Here is a 19,822-nt window from a genome sequence, read left to right on the forward strand (position 1 = left end):
AATGACCCATTGAGAGTAAGAAATGTATTCCCAGTGTAAGTGTTCCAAATGGTTAACAACAGGGGAATATTTCCTCAATGTGTAATTAGCCCAAGGGGTGTTTGCAAAGAGGGTAAATAGGTAAGGGTTCAGATTTTTTTTGTCAAATTGGGAAAAGTACCAGTACCGGTCTAATAGGGACAAAGTTGGGCGTAAAATTCTCAAATTGGGGAAAATGCAAGTAGTAAAATCCTCACATTGGAAAATTCCTGTCATTAAATTGGTAATTGTGGGTCTTGTTAATTGCATGGTACTTACATTGTAATTGCATATGCATGTACAATGTACCCATTTAAATAATCGTTTACAGGCATGCCAAAATTGCCATTTTGTACTTAAGTTGGGAAGTTGTTGTTTTTCAACTCTCGCAAAACAATGTCGATCTCTTTCATTTATTAAAAAATTGTAATAATCTTTGATTTTTGTTGTTCTCTGTAGTTTTAATAACCCTCTGGACACATGGTCATGGTCAACTTCAATAGACTGAAAAGATCCTTCAGCCTTTTTTGTAAAGCTAAATTTTGTCAATGGAACGCATCCGTTAGATGATGACCGCGTTTCACGTACAGTATTTACTATTATGAATCATTTAAGTTAAAACAATGATCAGGTTAAAAACGATAACTAAAATCAATAGAAAAATACATCAGAAACAGATACCGCTCTATTAATTGAATGCTCTGTGTTTCGAATTAATCATGGGCAAGATAACACACAACTAATTGATTTGATGATTTGTTCACTGGCCAAGAGTTTGATTTTGAAACGAAAGGTCTGTAACTTTCCTTTGCTTTGGGAATTTTTTCAGACGCCATTTTGGGAATTTTTGCTTGATTGGGAAAGTACCGTTAACGGTACTTTATACAGAAGGAAAAAAATTGCTGGGGTTAGTGAGTGTTTTCCAAGGAAAACATGTCTCCACTGCATACATGTGAGTAATCGAGGGATTATTTATATGACCTTGACCAATATACATGTACCTTGTATTTTAATTTGGCGGTTGTCAGTTACTGGCAAAAGTATATGCACCAATACTTGTGGACAACTTAATTTTTGTTTCAAACTTTCAAAGGCAGTTTTTGAGGTTAACTGGTCCCATATAAATTGAAACATTACTTTAATGGTGAACAGAAAACATCATTGACATTAACAATAGTTCATTTAACTGGGACAACCAAGGTATAAGTCTGAACAAGAAAAGCTCGAGGAATGAAAAAATTCAATGTCTTCTTTTTTCTGTAATAAAAAAACGTCAGCTCTTCTGTTAATGGACGTTCAGACGTAATTTACGCCCAAAATCAACAGTCGTACGTCCGGCTTACAAGTGGTGGAAGTTACTTGGACATCCGATAATCCGCATGTATACTGTTTTTAGCTCTACTGGCCGAAGGCCTGAAGAGCTTATGTCATGGCGTGGTTTCCGTCGTCCGTCCTTGTTTGCGTGCGTTAGACTTTTTTTTGTGTACGCGATAAAGTCCACAGTTTTCATCCGATTCTTTTCAAACTTGTTCAGTGTCTTTATATTAATGAGAACTCGAACCCTATTGAAAATGGGTTACATCAGAGTAAAAAGTCCAGAATGATCTCCCCTTGAATTTGAGAAAATTGTGAAATAAGGCTTGTTTACGCAATAAAGTCCACAGTTTTCATCCAATCATTTCCCAACTTGCACAGTGTCTTTATCTGAATGATGAGTCAAACCCTATTGAAAATGAGCGATATAGGAGTTATAAGTCCAGAATTATCTCCCCTTGAATTTGAGAAAAAAAATCAAAATTCATTTTTTTTTATGTGATAAATTCCATAATTTTCATTCAATCAGGGTTTTTTTTACCAAGAAAGTGACGCCGATATTCGGCGTCTTCCAGTACCAGAATTTTTCCCCTAAAAATACCATTTCCCCTCCAAAAATATAATTTTTCACCAAAATATAATATTTACCCTCAAAGAAATTTTTTTTTGGGGGGGGGGGGAGTCGACACTATCCAATTTGTACCATGTACAACGATCTCGCTCTCTCTCTCTCTCCCGACGAACACTCAAATCTGTGAATCCCAGTGATTCTAAATATAGCTCTTAAATTACGTCATGGAAATCGGGCAACTAATCGTATTAATCATGTGACTATTTTAGTGGATTCCGGTCTTGCGCGAGAAGGGTGTTTCGTCAATTAATTACCGGAAACCAGTCGAATTTTCATCCGGGTTATGTGAAAGTCAAGATATAAACGTTAAAACAGAAAAAAGTCTCACAATTGGCGTTCATACGCGAACAAAATAAAACGTTCAGACTCGGAAAATATTAATTGCGTTGACGCATTTTTTAAGAATGAATCATCAAAAACCGTTGAAACCCAGCAGGATTGGAAGGTACATGTAATCATCATCGATTAATACTGTCGGATTAAGTGAAAGTAGACAATCGGCAGCTGCCGCACCTTTCCCTTCCAATACTGTCGCAGATCTAGATTGTCTACCCATTCATCATGAAATTGAAATCACAATATTGACATCGTTCCCCGGCCCCAGTTGAAAACATTTCCCATTATTAGATCTACCCCTGCAGCTTTATTTAGGACTTTGACTTAAATATCATACTTGTTCATGTGTTTAAGAACAAAAAGGTCAGAGACATGCCTCTTTTTCTAAAAAAAACCCTGAAGTCTGTAGGTGAGTTATAAACATTGAAATGAACAGTTTTTTTTTTTTCCCCCAAATATGTCTCTTTCGCGCTCTATTTTCCCCTTTTACCCAGCGTCCAGCGTCTTCCCCTTTTTCTAAAGAAAAACCTGATTCAATTCTTGGCAAACTTGCACAGTGTCTTTGTATCAATGAGGACTCAAACCCTTTTTAAAAAGAGCAATATCGAAGCATTAAGTCCAGAATGTCTTCCCCTTGAATATGAGAAAATTTTGAAATCCCGCTTGTTTACGCAATTAATTCCACAGTTTTCATCCAATTATTTCCAAATTTGCACAGTATCTTTATATCAATGAGGACTTGAACCCTATTGAATATGAGAAGTATCGGAGAAATAAGTACACAATAATCTCCCCTTGAATTTTAGAAAATTCTCCTTGTTTGCGCGATTAAGTACACAGTTTCCATCTTATTCTTTTCAAACTTGCACAGTGTTTATAGCAGTAGAGTGATTCAGGGCCTCATGGGCCTCTTGTTAAATACACAGGACGTACAAACCACAACCGTTAATCTGGTTATTCACTCTGTTGTTCATTCTGCGCTTAATCGCCATAAAAGCGACATTGGGTAATAGATCACCCACTGATAAGAGATATTAGAGTATCAAATAAGAAAGTCACATAACAGTCATGTATGCTGACACAGATACACCACGAGAAATTCTCACATAACTTTCCAGTTGCCAAACTGTTCTGTTCAGAATGCGTTTAAGGGCAGGGTTAACTGGCGATCATTATTTTTGATTTACGTCAGTCTTGTAGGTAGCGTTTATCGCAGATTTATTAACATGTACATTGTAGTAAAATTTACGTAATATCCAATGGTAATTAAACAGTACATGACTGTACATGAAAGACGGTTTGGGGTATCATCATCACACCTTTTTACCGTAAACAATTACTTGAACAAAAATTTTCCTTATGAGAAGTTAAATGCAAATGGTGAGCAATTAATTATTTATGGCGAGTGAGTTGTGAAAACAATACCAATTACAAATTATGAGGTAAAAATTAATTTCAGTCCAAGTACATGTATACTTCATCATGTCCATTTATAGAACTGTATTACACAATTTTTCTACAGCCATGTGATAATATTATTTAAGTCCCTTTGTAAACATCTGCACAATTCACAATAAATGATGCCACGTCAAACCCGTGTTTAAATAAGAGTACGAAATTGTTGCTAACATAGTAAAACAGAGTAAAGCGTGCGTGTCAAAACATACCATGTGCCGTTACTAAATATAGACGTGCAACTCTGTACATGTAGTATTTTAAAATGAACAAGAGCTGTCACCATAGGATGACATATGCCCCCTATAAACGCTTTGATAGAAGTTATGAGCATTTTTCGCAACCTAAACGCATATTTGGAAACCTAAACACGGACCCTAAGTTCAAGGTCAAGGTCACAGGGGTAAAATGTTTTGTGCGTATGGAAAGGCCTTGTCCATATACACGTGCATACCAAATATGTAGGTTATATCTCAAGGCACATAGAAGTTATGAGCATTTTTCGAAACCTAAACGCAGATTTTGAAACCTAAACGCAGACCCTTAGTTCAAGATCAAGGTCACAGGGGTAAAAAATATTGTGAGATGGAAAGGCCTTGTCCATATACACATGCATACCATATACACATGCATACCAAATATGAAGGTTATATCTCAAGGGACATAGAAGTTATGAGCTTTTTTTTGAAACCTAAACGCAGACCCTAAGTTCAAGGTCAAGGTCACAGGGGTAAAAATTTGTGTGCGTATGGAAAGGCCTTGTCCATATACACATGCATACCAAATATGAAGGTTATATCTCAAGGGACATAAAAGTTATGAGCAATTTTCGAAACCTAAACGCAGATTTCGAAACCTAAACGCGGACCCTAAGTTCAAGGTCAAGGTTGCAGGGGTACATTTTTTGTGCGTATGGAAAGGCCTTGTCCATATACACATGCATACCAAATATGAAGGTTATATCTCAAGGGACATAGAAGTTATGAGCAATTTTCGAAACCTAAACGCAGATTTCGAAACCTTAATGCGGACCCTAAGTTCAAGGTCAAGGTCGCAGGGGTACAATTTTTTGTGGGTATGGAAAGGCCCTGTCCATATACACATGCATACCAAAGTTGAAGGTTATATCTCAAGGGACATAGAAGTTATGAGCATTTTTGAAACCTAAACGCAAAGTGTGACGGACAGACAAACAGTCGGACGGAAAGTCCGATCACTATATGCCCTCTTTTGGGGGCATAAAAATACATGGACATTAATGCACGCAATGAGATTGACACATTGAAACTATAGAAAAAATACATAAATTTACGAATGATAAATTTAAGTCCCTCATTGATTGGTCATTATAAATTGGATACTTTAAAATTGATAACTAAGTGTTGTAAAGTTGTCAATATTATATTACAATTGGTTCCAGCCATATAGCTGCATAGGCAAAATAACTAAATGTTGCATTTTATTAAAAAAAAAAGTTTTTGTTTTTGTTTGGAAACCTTCAATTCGTATTTTTGGGACAGCAATTGGGAAATTTGTAGTTTTCAGGTACTTTATAAAGAAGGAAAAAAAATGGCTGTGAACTATAATTTGAGTCATTTTGATATGTGTTTCATAATTTTTCAATGTCATGGTGTTTCAATTCCTTATCAATATTATTGACATTCTATTTATAATGCTGATGCTGGATTGTTTTGCTTCTTTTTTGTTAAAGTGAGCATCCAAATACACTGGAAGACATTAAATTTGGAGGGTTTTTGAATGTTTTCTTTACCCTATTGATAATTTTTCCCTTGCCTCCTCAGAAAAAATGTTTGGTTGCAGTGATCTTTCTAGTTCAGTCGCTGGAGAAGTAACATTAATCCAGCTTTTAACCTTTTCCCACTCAGGTACGCATTTTGAAGGCATTTGTAGTCCTTTAGAAAATCAAATTAAATTGAAAAACCATATTTAATAGATTCAAGTTTTAAAGGCTTTATTTCCAACCCAAAGATACTGCTGAGCAACCAACAGTAGAGCTGCAACGATTCACCAACAGCTTGATTCGATTCGATTTCAGACACTCCGATACCGATTTTTTTCGATTCGATTCATCTTCAAACCTAGTTTTATCATATACTCACTCTTATGCCTCAAAATTAACATTTCTGTTCAAATGTGATTTCAATAAAACACATTAAAAAGAAAAGCAAATTAGGAATTTTAATATAAAAACTTCTGACTAGAAGATTGTGTTGATTACACAATAATATAAAAAATAAATAAAAAATCATAAGAACGTATCTGGAATCAGTTGAATGGTAGTACTATCACATAATACTTTTACCCAAAACCGCAATAAGCATGTCTACCATTGTGACATGACAGCATCACCTGTTACCTGTAGGACAAATCACGTTCTCTAATAAACTTAACAAAATTCCAACAGAAATAGAACTACTTTTCTGGCTCGCGACTTCAGTAGTTGCACTTCAACATGTGCAACCTCTTAGTCTTGCTAAATCAACGTTATGTTTGCGTTTGACATGTTGCATTAGATTAGTGGTTGAGCCGGACTTTGCGTACGCCACATCCGTGAAGCACATTTTACACTTTGCTTTATCGGTAGGGCTACCATCCCGAAACCCAAAATACTGCCACACTTTTGATTTTAGCTTCTTAGGCGCATCTGATAATTTCAATTTGTCGGCAACAACTTGTTAAGCCATTTCGACGCTTTTTCCGAAAGTAGACCGTATCGCGCTTATTGGTTGGATGACTAAAGTAATAAGCAACCAATCGCGTGGGTCGTACAATGTAATTACAGGTAAACATAAAACCTTCACCTTCCCGTATCAATAGTCAAAATACAGCGTGCTTTACATATCTATGTATATATATGTATATATGTTAAAGAATCGAATCGAATTTGGTATGTTTGGTTTTGTAATCCAATCGAAGCATTTCGAATCGATTTTCGATGAATCGGATCGAATCGTTGCAGCTCTAACCAACAGCTGGTTTTATGCTTGTTGCATGTAGGCATTTCCATTTAGCCTGAGATCGGGGAAAGGTCAACCAAACATACAAGACCTATTCCTGGCCTTTTCAGTTTCGACAACTACACAGCCAACATGATGGTGGATGGTATAGGGGTGAGCCTGGGATTGTGGGACACTGCCGGCCAGGAGGACTATGACAGGCTGCGGCCACTCTCTTACCCACAGGTAAGCGCGTTTTCATCAATTTTGCCTTTTAGGGGGATAAAGGCTTTCCTTGGGTTAATAATTTTCTTTAGGCGAATTTGAATCTCTATGGCACAGGTTAATCAGGAACGACACTTTACTTCTGAACTGGATTTTTGCCAAGAGACTTTCTTTAAACAAAAAATACCATAAAATGAAAAGTGTCACCTTGAGAAGTCTTTGCTGGGACAACACTTTTTGTACATGTATTGGGCCCATTTTTTCCCCGAGGCCCAGTATTGCATTTTAGGGTTTATGTTAGAGTCATTCCGTCGGATTGTAGGTCTGTTGGTTTATCAGAATATGCATTTTTGTAGCGAACTGCTTTCATATAATAATTGTTTCTTCAGTGAGCAATTAGCCATTAATTTTTGTTTGGCAAACTTTGTTCACACAATTGTGTTCGTGCAATTAAATTGAAACTTACAAATATGTCATCAAAATGAAATGATTTAAAAGATGTGCACGAAAACTTCCCATCGCCAGCAATCTACTTATTCTTAAGCTATTTGCTCTTTAACATAGCTGACAATATGTTTTAAAGATGTTAGCTACATTTGTGACAAATCTCTAGTTGATTGTTTTTACATATTATTTACTCTGTCAAAATAATCTGCCTTTCATCCTGTTTCATGCTGATTTTTTATAAGCTATCAGTCAGTTATGAAATAATTTTTCTGAGGTTAAAGTGTTTCTAATTTTTTTATTTTCTTTTTCAGACGGATGTGTTCCTGATCTGTTTTAGTGTTGTTAGCCCGTCTTCTCACGAGAACGTAGTAACGAAATGGAACCCCGAGATTAAACACCACTGTCCCGAGGCTCCAGTTATAGTTGTAGGTCAGTAAAAAGTGAATGATGATGTCAACTATAGTTGTAGGTCAGTAAAAAGTGAATGATGATGTCAACTATAGTTGTAGGTCAGTAAAAAGTGAAAGATGATGTCAACTATAGTTGTAGGTCAGTAAAAAGTGAATGATGATATCAACTATAGTTGTAGGTCAGTAAAAAGTGAAATATGATATCAACTACAGTTGTAGGTCAGTAAAAAGTGAAATATGATGTCAACTATAGTTGTAGGCCAGTAAAAAGTTAATGATGATATCAACTATAGTTGTAGGTCAGTAAAAAGTGAATGATGATATCAGCTATAGTTGTAGGTCAGTAAAAAGTGAATGATGATGTCAACGTAACGCATACATAATTTTGTCAATTTGCGTTGATGTTATGAATACTCAACAAACCCAACTTATGACATCTTGGTCATGGATGAATCACTTTGATTATCCCCTGACATAAACACATTTGCATAGATTGTTGAAAATTGAATCATATTTATGGAAAGTTTACAATTCATAAAACACATTTTTTGAATAACATATCAACAAAAAAGTGGAAAAGAGAGGAATAAGATATTTATGCCCCCCTTCGAAGAAGAGGGGGTATATTGCTTTGCACATGTCGGTCGGTCTGTCGGTCCGTCCACCAGGTGGTTTCCGGATGATAACTCAAGAACGCTTGGGCCTAGGATCATTAAACTTCATAGGGACATTGATCATGACTCGCAGATGACCTCTTTTGATTTTGAGGTCACTAGGTCAAAGGTCAAGGTCACGGTGACCCGAAATAGTAAAATGGTTTCCGGATGATAACTCAAGAACGCTTATGCCTAGGATCATGAAACTTGATAGGTAGATTGATCAGGACTCGCAGATGACCCCTATTGATTTTCAGGTCACTAGGTCAAGGTCACGGTGACCCAAAATAGTAAAATGGTTTCCGGATGATAACTCAAGAACGCTTATCCCTAGAATCATGAACCTTCATAGGTAGATTGATAATGACTGGCAGATGACCCCTATTGATATTCAGGTCACTAGGTCAAAGGTCAAGGTCACGGTGACCCGAAATAGTAAAATGGTTTCCGGATGATAACTCAAGAACGCTTATGCCTAGGATCATTAAACTTGATAGGTAGATTGATCATGACTCGCAGTTGACCCCTATTGATTTTCAGGTCACTATATCAAAGGTCAAGGTCACAGTGACCCGAAATAGTAAAATGGTTTCCTGATGATAACTCAAGAACGCTTGTGGCTACGGTCATGAAACTTCATAGGTACAATGATCATGACTCGCAGATGACCCCTATTGATTTTGAGGTCACTAGGTCAAAGGTCAAGGTCATGGTGACCTGAAATAGTAAAATGGTTTCCGGATGATAACTCAAGAACGCTTATGCCTAGGATCATGAAACTTCATAGGTACATTGATCATGACTCGCAGATGACCCCTATTGATTTTCAGGTCACTAGGTCAAAGGTCAAGGTCACGGTGACCCGAAATAGTAACATGGTTTCCGGATGATAACTGAAGAACGCTTATGCCTAGGATCATGAAACTTGATAGGTAGATTGATCATGACTCGCAGATGACCCCTATTGATTTTCAGGTCACAAGGTCAAAGGTCAAGGTCACAGTGACAAAAAACATATTCACACAATGGCTGTCACTACAACGGAGAGCCCATATGGGGGGCATGCATGTTTTACAAACAGCCCTTGTTATTATGGAATTACCAATTTTGTTTTGCTAACCCCCTCCTGCCCCCCTTAAAAATTAACATTTATATTGTGCATTTATCAGGAATTAAAGCAAGTTAAATTGTTAATTCTAAACATAAGTCATTATCATTTTGTCATTAAGGTTGACAGTGTTTTGTGTTTTCTTATACAAGAGTATTTTACAATTTCTTTTTTGATAATCATGTAATTTATGTCTTAAGGTACCAAAATTGATTTACGCGAGAACAAAGAGGCCATAGGGCAACTTGCTCAACAGGGATTGTCCCCTATCAAACGAGAGCAGGGAATCAAGCTAGCAAACAAAATAAGGGCTGTGAAGTACATGGAGTGCTCCGCCCTTACCCAACGTGGTCTCAAACAGGTAAACCCCAGTGTTTTTTCTTTTCTTTACAAATTATCATAAAAGGCACTTTCTCAAGACCAACACATTCCCAAAATAAAGTTGCCAATTTTGTTCAATAAGTGCACTATCTGCTAGTATGCATATAAAATGAGCACTGAAACTGAAAATGTCAGCAAAAAGGAATGTAAAATAATATTTAGAATGGTTTGTCTAATTTAGTACCAAGCAATTAAAAAACCAATAATTTCCGATCTTTAGATTACACAACACGAATTTTTGTCAATTTCCTTTTTTTCACCCTATTTCATTTAACTGGGACATTTCCCTATTGGGCAAACAAAATTGCTGAACTCACACCAACCACATTTGTTAATTAACTCTTAACCACTCATATACCCCTTCCTACACACAAACACACACACACTTTCTGCCAGCAACAAATTAGAGAGTGGAGGGGGTTTGCTGGATTAACTGTGAATGTCTGACCCACGGTATTTTCGTCTACAAAAAATTGACCAGCAAAGAATTCCCTTAGTTATCAACGTTCAGCATTCAGTAACGATTGCATTGTCCCCTTGGGTATACAGCTTTTTATGTGCAGTAAAATTGCCTATGTTCTATGTTTGCTTAAATTAATCTGAATAAGTAACCAAAATGCTTGATATTTAGAAATAATTACATCAGACAGAAATTCTGAAAATCTGATTTATTTTTAACATTAAAAAAAGTGATTTAATTTTAAGTTATGCAATTGTAGAGTAGTCATTGTCAGTTATTTATACTGGTAACATTAATATTGAGTTTTTTCTTGACCCACCACATACGAGTGAACGGTAAAAAATGCATGCTTTTGTAAACAGACACACTCACTTTTGACATGCCTTTATGACACATTCAATCAGATGTGAAAATGTTCACATAGGGATATTACTAGCCATTGTTGTTTAATTTAACCTGGTATATAATTTGAAGACTCATTGCCTGAAAAACATGTGCCAGTAATTTGCTACTTTTTTCGTTGTTTTCTCCCTTAGGTTGGTTCTTTTTTTTGTTTTCTCCCTTGAAGTGATTATGAATAAAGTAAAGCAAATTATACCAATGTTTTTGAATTATATACTACTCATGTTTGACAATGTCATTAAAAAATTTAAATTTCCATGAACATTCAACAAAAAGTTAAAAAAATTCTACTGATGTATGAGAACTTTGAAATTTAAATACCAATTATGATTCTCTACATTATTTGGTTTATACCAAGGCCAATCGGAGAGGAAGCATACTGTATAAGGACCACAACTCTCTAAAGTATTCATCAGAGTTATTGCCCTTGTAATATACTTCAAATTCTTGAATCTTGTTGAAAGTAACCTCCTTAGATATTATTTTGGCGTTAATATCTGGTTTCTCGTGTGAATTGAGACATGATGGCATGGTGGCATTCATTTATTGATTATTTTTCTTCACCATGAATTACTTGCAGTTTCAAACCCCCAAATTTCAATTTAACATGTTAATTTCTAGTTATACATGTATACATTGCTATTCTGAGTGTTAATTTGCAAAATATTCATTATGCTTTTCTAAATATCTATGATAGTGGCCATGTTTTTTATGAAAAATAGGTGCGCATTATACAAGGTTGGTCGTAATACAGTAGTCTTGAATGGAGTTCCTGCTCTTTCTTGCAGGTTTTCGAAGAGGCCGTGAGAGCCGTAATACATCCTCAGCCTGTTAGACCAAAAAACAAGTCTTGTCGACTATTGTGAAGTCTGCACCTTTAGGCGACACTTTTAACAAATCACATTGAACATGTGCATGTATAGTGTAAATGTAAAACATTATGCCTTATTACGATATATGACACACGTGTGAAATATTTTTTGAAGCGTGGATTTCATGGATGTAGAATGAGGTTGAAGCCTGCATCATGATAGGTGCGGTCACATTTCAGTTTTATGTGTGTGTACATATTGCGACTGTTGTACTGAAATCTCATCGCTATGGAAATGTAATTTTGTAAGGATCTGAAAAAATTCATACAACAGACCACGTTCAAATTTTCGCTCTCATTTGAAGTCTGTATAATTTACATAAATGCTGTTTCCTTACAAACTCTCCATCTCAGTTGATTTTTACTGTACAGTTTTTATGCCCCCGGTAGGGTGGCATATAGCAGGTGAACTGTCCGTCAGTCTGTTCGTCCATCCGGAAAAAAAACTTAAACGTTGGCCATAACTTTTACAATATTGAAGATAGCAACTTGATATTTGGCATGCATGTGTACCTTATGAAGCTGCACATTTTGAGTGGTGGAAGTTCAAGGTCAAGGTCATCCTTCAAGGTAAAAAAAAAATAAAATCAAATCGGCGTTCTCATGAAGCTGCACATTTTGAGTGGTGGAAGTTCAAGGCCAAGGTCATCCTTCAAGGTCAAAAATAAATAAATAAATTATTTCAAAGCGGCGTTCTCATGAAGCTGCACATTTTGAGTGGTGGGAGTTCAAGGTCAAGGTCATCCTTCAAGGTCAAAGGTCAACAAAAAACAATTATTTCAAAGCGGCGCAATAGGGGGCATTGTGTTTCTTACGAACACATCTTTTGTTGATGATTGTTTAATGGTGTCGTGATATTGAAATCTATTCACATGAAATAACCTGACACTATCAATAGTGTTTAGCAACTAGAATAATTGCATTCAATTTTTCTTGGGTCAACAAAAGCAATACGCATTTTTGTTCAAATGGCGTAAATGTTTCATCGTATGTTTTAAATTTGTAACGAATTGGTGTTTTTTAAAACTGTTTCACAGAGCACATGACATTCTCCTCCATTTTCCTCCAGACAGAGGGGTTTTAGATTACTTGCCCGAACCTAAAGTAATGATTCATTATCATTGTGCATAAAACTGGTACATAACCAATTGATATGAGGGCTTTTTGGCTAAAATGGCTATAGTTTTTGTGTTTACATAATTGTTTTTAAGTTATTTGATAAAAAATGGCTTAACAGATTATTTGGCATTTTTTGCAATATTTTACCCATAACAGCAGATCTAGTTTGATGCAATGTTTATCTGTATTTCAGCCAAACTGGTTCAACGCTTATTTAAAGATGGCCACAAATGGCTTTATTATATTTATTGAACAAATACCATTTGTTTGGACAAAGTAATTTTTCCCAATTGCCTTTAAGCCTATATTTGGCTTTCAGTATAAATAATGTAATGCAGTTTGCTTTCATTGCCTTCATGTATACAAGGTTGTGATGTGTCTGTGACAAAGAAAACTGTACATAATATCAGGACGATATGTTGCTACATGTTCCTATTTTGATGTATTGTATATTTGGATACAAGGGTATGGTTCTGTTTGTAATTTGTGGTCCATTGGTATTACCCTATCAAGTTTGTTGTCCATTGGTACTACCCTATCATTTTGTTTTTCGGTAGCTTACATACATACATAACTATAGATTGTATGTTAATTATTTCATTTAAATAACATAAATAGGTTAAATGTTGAAGACCTGGTTTCATGGCATTGCCTTGTTTCTTGCTGTATCCATTATTTTCTGTGCCATTATTTCTACAACAATTTAAGGCATACTTCACACATCAATGTAACCTAGATATATTAATGGACGTGAGAAGTTGGCACTCTTGTTATCTTATTACCTTTCAGTTGTTGCCTTTTATTGCTCCTGTAATAACCCATAATACCAAAGTCTGAATCCCTAAAATAATTATATCAAAACTTCACTTTTGTAATGTTTTTATGCATGTTAATACCAACTTTGCCAGTACCAAAAGATGATTTATCATTACTATGGCTGATGAAATAACATGATGATTTATAAATATTGTTTATTGGTCAAGTTTTAAACATTTGAAATATGTTTTAGTTTTATAGCTATAATAATTTTATGTAAGGGAAAACAGCCAAATGTTGTCAAAAAGATAATTAAAGGGAAAATGTCAATTTTGCTGTTACATAGAATACAACCATGTGCACCTGTAGAGCTGTTCTTTGAAACAAAGTGTTAATTATATCAAGCCTCAATGTTTTTATTTCTGTGTTATTTGTCCCATGCCATGAACAACCAATCTTTTTATATTTTACACTGATTTTTATATTATTTATGTTGTCACATGTTGTGTTGCTCCATTTTTGTTTGCCTACACTTTTGTGTGTATATTTTTAATTGAAACAAAATCTCATTGACTCACTTGTATATGACTTATTGTGCACTTTGCCAAATAAGAAGATGGCTAAAAATATGGAAATACATTTAACTCATTGCCACTCAGAATCAAAGTGAAAATGGCTGTATGCAATCAGCATAAAACCAGAACAGCCTGCTAGTAATTCACAGTCTGTTCAGGTTGTATGCTGTTTGCTGCTCAATAGTATCTAAGGGTTGGAAATGAAGCCTTAAAAACTTGAATTAAATATAACTTTGTAAGTGACTACAAATGCGTCAAAATACATATCTAAGTGGTAAAGGTTTAACCATATCAAATGGGCATATGAGAAGAATCTCATAGTTTCACAGTAAATATAAGCGAAGAAAATTTTCAGTCAGGGATAGCCTTTCTTTTTACATCACATGCAATCTTTTTTCTGGTGAGAAACTGTTTTATAGGAAACAACTTTACCGGTACATCACTAATTTGGAATGAAATAAGAGGAATTACAAGAGATACACCTCCAATGAATATTTATTAAAAGCAAGCGGCAAATCGCCTATTCATGCCAGGACAATACACAACAAAATCACAACACAAAATATATAAATAAATAACTTCAACTTTGGTAACCACCTTAGAATTGTTTATGCCAAGGATTGGAGTTAAAACCAGTTTAAAGTCTTGCCAAACCTCATGCTGAATCCACCAAATTTCTCTCAACACTGATGTATATATACAGAGAAAGTGTTATCTATGCTGTTTGAAATAAATGAAATTATTGTTCATATCTTAACATGTTAATGATGTGCAATGTTTATTTGTGCTTGCCATATGTTTGTGTTAACATTTATTTTAATGAAATAGCAGGTATATGACACTTAAGCTAGGTTGACAACAAGTTCAAATGTATATTGTATAATGCGAGTCATCTGTTTGCATATCAGCAGTTTTTTTATAAATGTATTTTTAAAGAAGACTTGCATATGCATTTCAAGATTTTTATGTGTATTTGGTACTTGAAATTTTACACTTGAACTTTAACATATTGACATGTTTGTGGTGCATTTTAGACTTTGTATTATTATCGATGGTAAATGAAGCTTTATTATGCTTGACCCGTAGTTTCCACTGCAGTTAACATGTTTGTAAATTATGTTGGTATTTAAGGTATTCAAAGTAATGATTGATGCAATAATTGCATTGATATAGTTAATTTCTTGGTTTTAATGATTTATTATTCTTGATCCTATGGCGAAATCAACATTTCAGATACATATGCTGTTAATTAAATGCCATACAAGTGCAATACTAATAGACCATTGTAATGTTATTTACCGTTTCACTGTATGTGTCTAACTGTGGATTCCTGTGCATTATTAATTGCAATTTAATCTCTTATTATAGCTTCCTAGTCAGCCTGTGTTGTTATTTATTTCACGATTCTGTTCAAGTTGTACCTATCTGAGTCTGGTTGCTTACAACGACCAGATTAAGCTAAAAGTTCTTATTTTTTATCAATTTATTTTTATGTCCCCCACCCACTATAGTGGGGGACATAATTGTTTTTGCCCTGTCTGTCTGTTGGTCTGTTTGCTCCAACTTTAACATTTGCAATAACTTTTTCAATATTCAAGATAGCAACTTGATATTTGGTATGCATGTGCATCTCATGGAGCTGAACATTTTGAGTGGTGAAAGGTCAAGGTCATCCTTCAAGGTCAGAGGTCAAATATATGTGGCCAAAATCGCTCATTTTATGAATGCTTTTGCAATATTGAAGATAGCAACTTGATATTTGGCATGCATGTGTATCTCATGGAGCCGCACATTTTGAGTGGTGAAAGGTCAAGGTCATCCTTCAAGGTCAAAGGTCAAAAAAAATAATCAAAGCGGCGCAGAATTGGACATAGTGTTTCTGACAAACACATTTCTTGTTGTAACTTAATTTTTAACCTTTTAACCCTTTCAGTGCGGGAACTGAATTTTAAAGGCCTTTGCAAACAGTTTGGATCCAGATGAGACGCCACAGAACGTGGCGTCTCATCAGGATCCAAACTGTTTGCTATTCTGATAGTATTCTTTGAAAAAAATCGAAGAAAATGCTAATTTTAGAAATTCAGCAGACAACATTTAAGCAGACGATAAATTTCCCAGCATGCAAAGGGTTAATATATGATTTTAATATTAACAGTTTTTTTTGCATTCTGGAATAATTTGCGTATGTTTTGTTATGACATTTCATTTAAAAAAAAATTTGGGTCAATGTTAACATATTGTTACCTTAACATGCCATTTAAGATAGATTTTATCACTTAGTTTGTGTTGTTGGTATAAGGCGTAGTGAACGTGACTGGTATTCCTTAATATTGGTGCATTTTGCATTAAGCTATTTTTTGTTTTGATTTATGGTTAAAAACACCAAGGTATACTTCTAAGACTTGAACATTAACATTGTCCACTATTTCAACTCATAATTCCCCTTCCACGTTTTCGTCTTGATTTGATTCATGTATTTACTTTACAATAGTTTCTGGGTGGTGTAAAACTGGCGTTATGGGGCGTTGTATTATGCTATAAGAGTTGTAATGGTGCTTGTTATACCGTTGTTTGCTTCTCCATTTAGGATTTGCAGTCTCTACTGTTGTGATTCTATTTATTAATTCACAACGTTTCTTTCTTCTATTTATGGAAAATGTACGGTGGATTTTTAAAGAAAATTATGTGAAATGATTCCCTTTATTGAACTACTGAGTTGAACGCTTATATGTATAGAACCCATACGTTCAAAGTGTTTATGTATGTATTATCGACATTTAATAATGGTATAATTATGGAACAACTATATTTTCTTTTTCCGTGTATATAATCTCTCATAGGTAGTTTGCATATGATTACAAATAAATGGGTTGTTTATTTCTTTTTTAACTGGTAGATCAACATAACATTGATGATACTGCTTTATTTTAAATCATTAATGTGTATTTGAATGGTGCATTATGTTTGATATCTTATATGAGATGCATTTACCACACATCATCTTTTACCATATGGCATAATAATTAATTATTCGCCTGTTTTGATAAATATTATAATTTAACAGACTCAATGAAGAATCATTATGTGTATGTATGAACATTTTTGAAAATAAGCAGATCTACACTATGATTATAATTGCAAGAGCATAATATAAACAGACGCATGTGTGGTTTAGAAGATGTTAGTATTGTTTAAAGCAATACTTTTTACGCCTGTTCATTTGTATAGAACAATTATACATCTTTAAATACTATGACTAAAATATTGATGGAACCAAGATTAAGATTGTATTATAAAACAGTTATTACAGAGAAAAATGCTGTGTACTCAGTGGTTGTGTTTGAACAATGAGTTTGCAAATGATGTTGAACCTAATTTAGATTTTAACTAATTCTAATTATATTCGCACCAAGACAGGTATCGAGCCAAGTTGCTACATACTAATGTCATGTCCACGTATCCCCACGTATGTGTAAGCAAGGTGTACATATCAGTCTGTATCTGATAAAACTGTGTAAGGATTAATAAAGGAATACGAAATCCAACCAAAAGTTGTGTCATTTATTGATGTGTGTACTTATGCTCAAGCCAAGAGGACGACACCTTGTGATGTGTCTTCGATGTATAAAAAGCTATAAACGTAACTTTTGCCGTTCGCGGCGTTGATCCCATATTTACATGAATCTGCTTATATGTGCTCATATGGAGTTATCAATTTGATGCGGTGCATTGTAAGCGGTAATAATACGGTTTGGTGCAGTTCCCTGTTAAATGTGAATTAGGCAGAACAAAACTGATCTGAAACAAGGAATGAACATGTAAATTACTGCCGTTGATGAGCTCATCTGAATGAACCAGAAACTGCTTCACCGCATTTGCTGGTAACACGTGCTATTGTGAATTCTTTTGACATGCATATGGCTTCTTTAGTTTACTCAAACCACAATAGTACATGTATGTTCGTAGACACAAAGAGTATAAAGGATTGTACAACACTATCATTTGCACACTTGATATTCGTTAAACAACGAACGACACTATGGGTTCAATAAATAACAGAATAAAAGTCGAATCGATCTAAAAGGAATTAAGAATTTTGTTATGAAATATATTTGATCCACTAGGGTATAATCATATAATTACATTATAAACTCTTTATAACGTTTAAGTGAATTGCTGTCGAAGTTTCAGTTGAAAATTTTCATTTGATTTCTAATGTTGTGTAAATATTATTTTATTATCATTAAACAACAACAAAACAAAACAAATTATGATAATACTATTTATTGAAACAATATTTAAAGCGATTAAAATTTTACGACAGACAATTTAATAACTATTCACAATGCGACGCTGTTTGTTTATATTTTCAAAGTGTCTAAAAGATGTCTACTGTATATAGAGGATATAAATCACAAAACAAGCATACTGACAAGACAGTTTTGTTAATAACAAAGCATTTAACAGTTGCAATTCAGAGGTATATAAAGAGTCTGTTACGCTTTATTATTTAGTAACGCACACATTGGAAATGTCGCTGGTAGCGTTTTTCCCGAGTGTTGATTGCCCAACATAGGAGTAACGTTTTAGCATATGAACAAGTCCTTTCAATTACGTGACCAAACTAATGTTTTAGCATATGAACAAGTCCTTTCAATTACGTGACCAAACACTGATACAAACAAGAGGACAACCAAGGCCCTTTATCATCAAACTGAAAATTCATTGTGATAGTAGAGTGATCTAAGCAAGAAAGTGTTTAACGTGTTACTAAGGACACTAACAACAAACGGACTGCCACCAGGTGACACCACATAGATCTAACAGTGATGATTCGGATAAATTCGGTGGGAGGCCACTATATGATGCTACATAAAAAATACAAAACACCTGGACCATGCTGTTTCAGAAGAGGTGATTTTTACGTGTTCAAAAGATACATTTGAGGAAATCAAGAAATCAGAGGACGAGCAATATTTGGACCAAAGGGACATGATACCATAGGACGAGCAACATTTGGACCAAAGGGACATGAAACCATAGGACGAGCAACCTTTGGACCAAAGGGGCAAGAAACCATAGGACGTGCAACATTTGGACCAAAGGGGCGAGAAACCATAGGACGAGCAACATTTGGACCAAATGGGCATGATACCACAGGACGAGCAACATTTGGACCAAAGGGACATGAAACCATAGGACGAGCATTAATTGGACCAAAGGGGCATGATACCACAGGACGAGCAACATTTGGACCAAAGGGACATGAAACCATAGGACGAGCAACATTTGGACCAAAGGGGCATAATACCATAGGACGAGAAACATTTGGACCAAAGGGGCATGATACCATAGGACGAGCAACATTTGGGCTAAAGGGGCATGATTTGAATAAACTTGGTAGATGACTTGCTTCTTGACGGATACCAAGTGACTGGGTCTTGCGGTTCCAGAGGAGAATTATTTTTTACTATATACATATAAGGGAAAGCAAGTTATCCGCAGTTTTGACCTCAAAGGCACGATTTCAAGAAACTTAATAGAGAATCACTATATGATGTTACACAACAAGTACAAAAAGAGATTTTTATGGTTCCTTTACAAATGTATATAGTTTTCCCCGTGTGACCTACATTTATAGTGGACCGGGACGATCAAAACTGTTTAAGAGGGTAACGCAAAGATTCCCCCTGTACAATTT

The 19,822-nt window shown here is 35.0% G+C and overlaps 1 protein-coding gene and 1 long non-coding RNA gene across 5 annotated transcripts in view; both read left to right on the forward strand.

Moving 5' to 3' along the window:
* Positions 1-15,500, forward strand: part of LOC127834282 (ras-related C3 botulinum toxin substrate 2-like) — a 31,311-nt gene extending 15,811 nt beyond the window's left edge. For 2 of the 4 annotated variants that reach the window (XM_052359993.1, XM_052359994.1), the window contains 4 exons: positions 6,843-6,957; positions 7,695-7,812; positions 9,758-9,918; positions 11,589-15,500. In XM_052359993.1, the coding sequence (XP_052215953.1) occupies positions 6,843-6,957; positions 7,695-7,812; positions 9,758-9,918; positions 11,589-11,666 (472 nt within the window). In that variant the 3' untranslated portion in view covers positions 11,667-15,500. The remainder of the gene's footprint in view (positions 1-6,842; positions 6,958-7,694; positions 7,813-9,757; positions 9,919-11,588) is intronic. The other 2 variants (XR_008027861.1, XR_008027862.1) reach the window with 2 other exon arrangements.
* On the forward strand, positions 8,569-9,266 carry LOC127834284 (uncharacterized). The gene is made up of 2 exons (XR_008027863.1): positions 8,569-8,663; positions 8,947-9,266. It is a non-coding gene; the product is annotated as an uncharacterized LOC127834284 (long non-coding RNA).
* Positions 15,501-19,822: the final 4,322 nt, after the last annotated feature.

The sequence above is a fragment of the Dreissena polymorpha genome, chromosome 6 (assembly GCF_020536995.1).
Source record: "Dreissena polymorpha isolate Duluth1 chromosome 6, UMN_Dpol_1.0, whole genome shotgun sequence".
Taxonomy (NCBI): Eukaryota; Metazoa; Mollusca; class Bivalvia; order Myida; family Dreissenidae; genus Dreissena; species Dreissena polymorpha.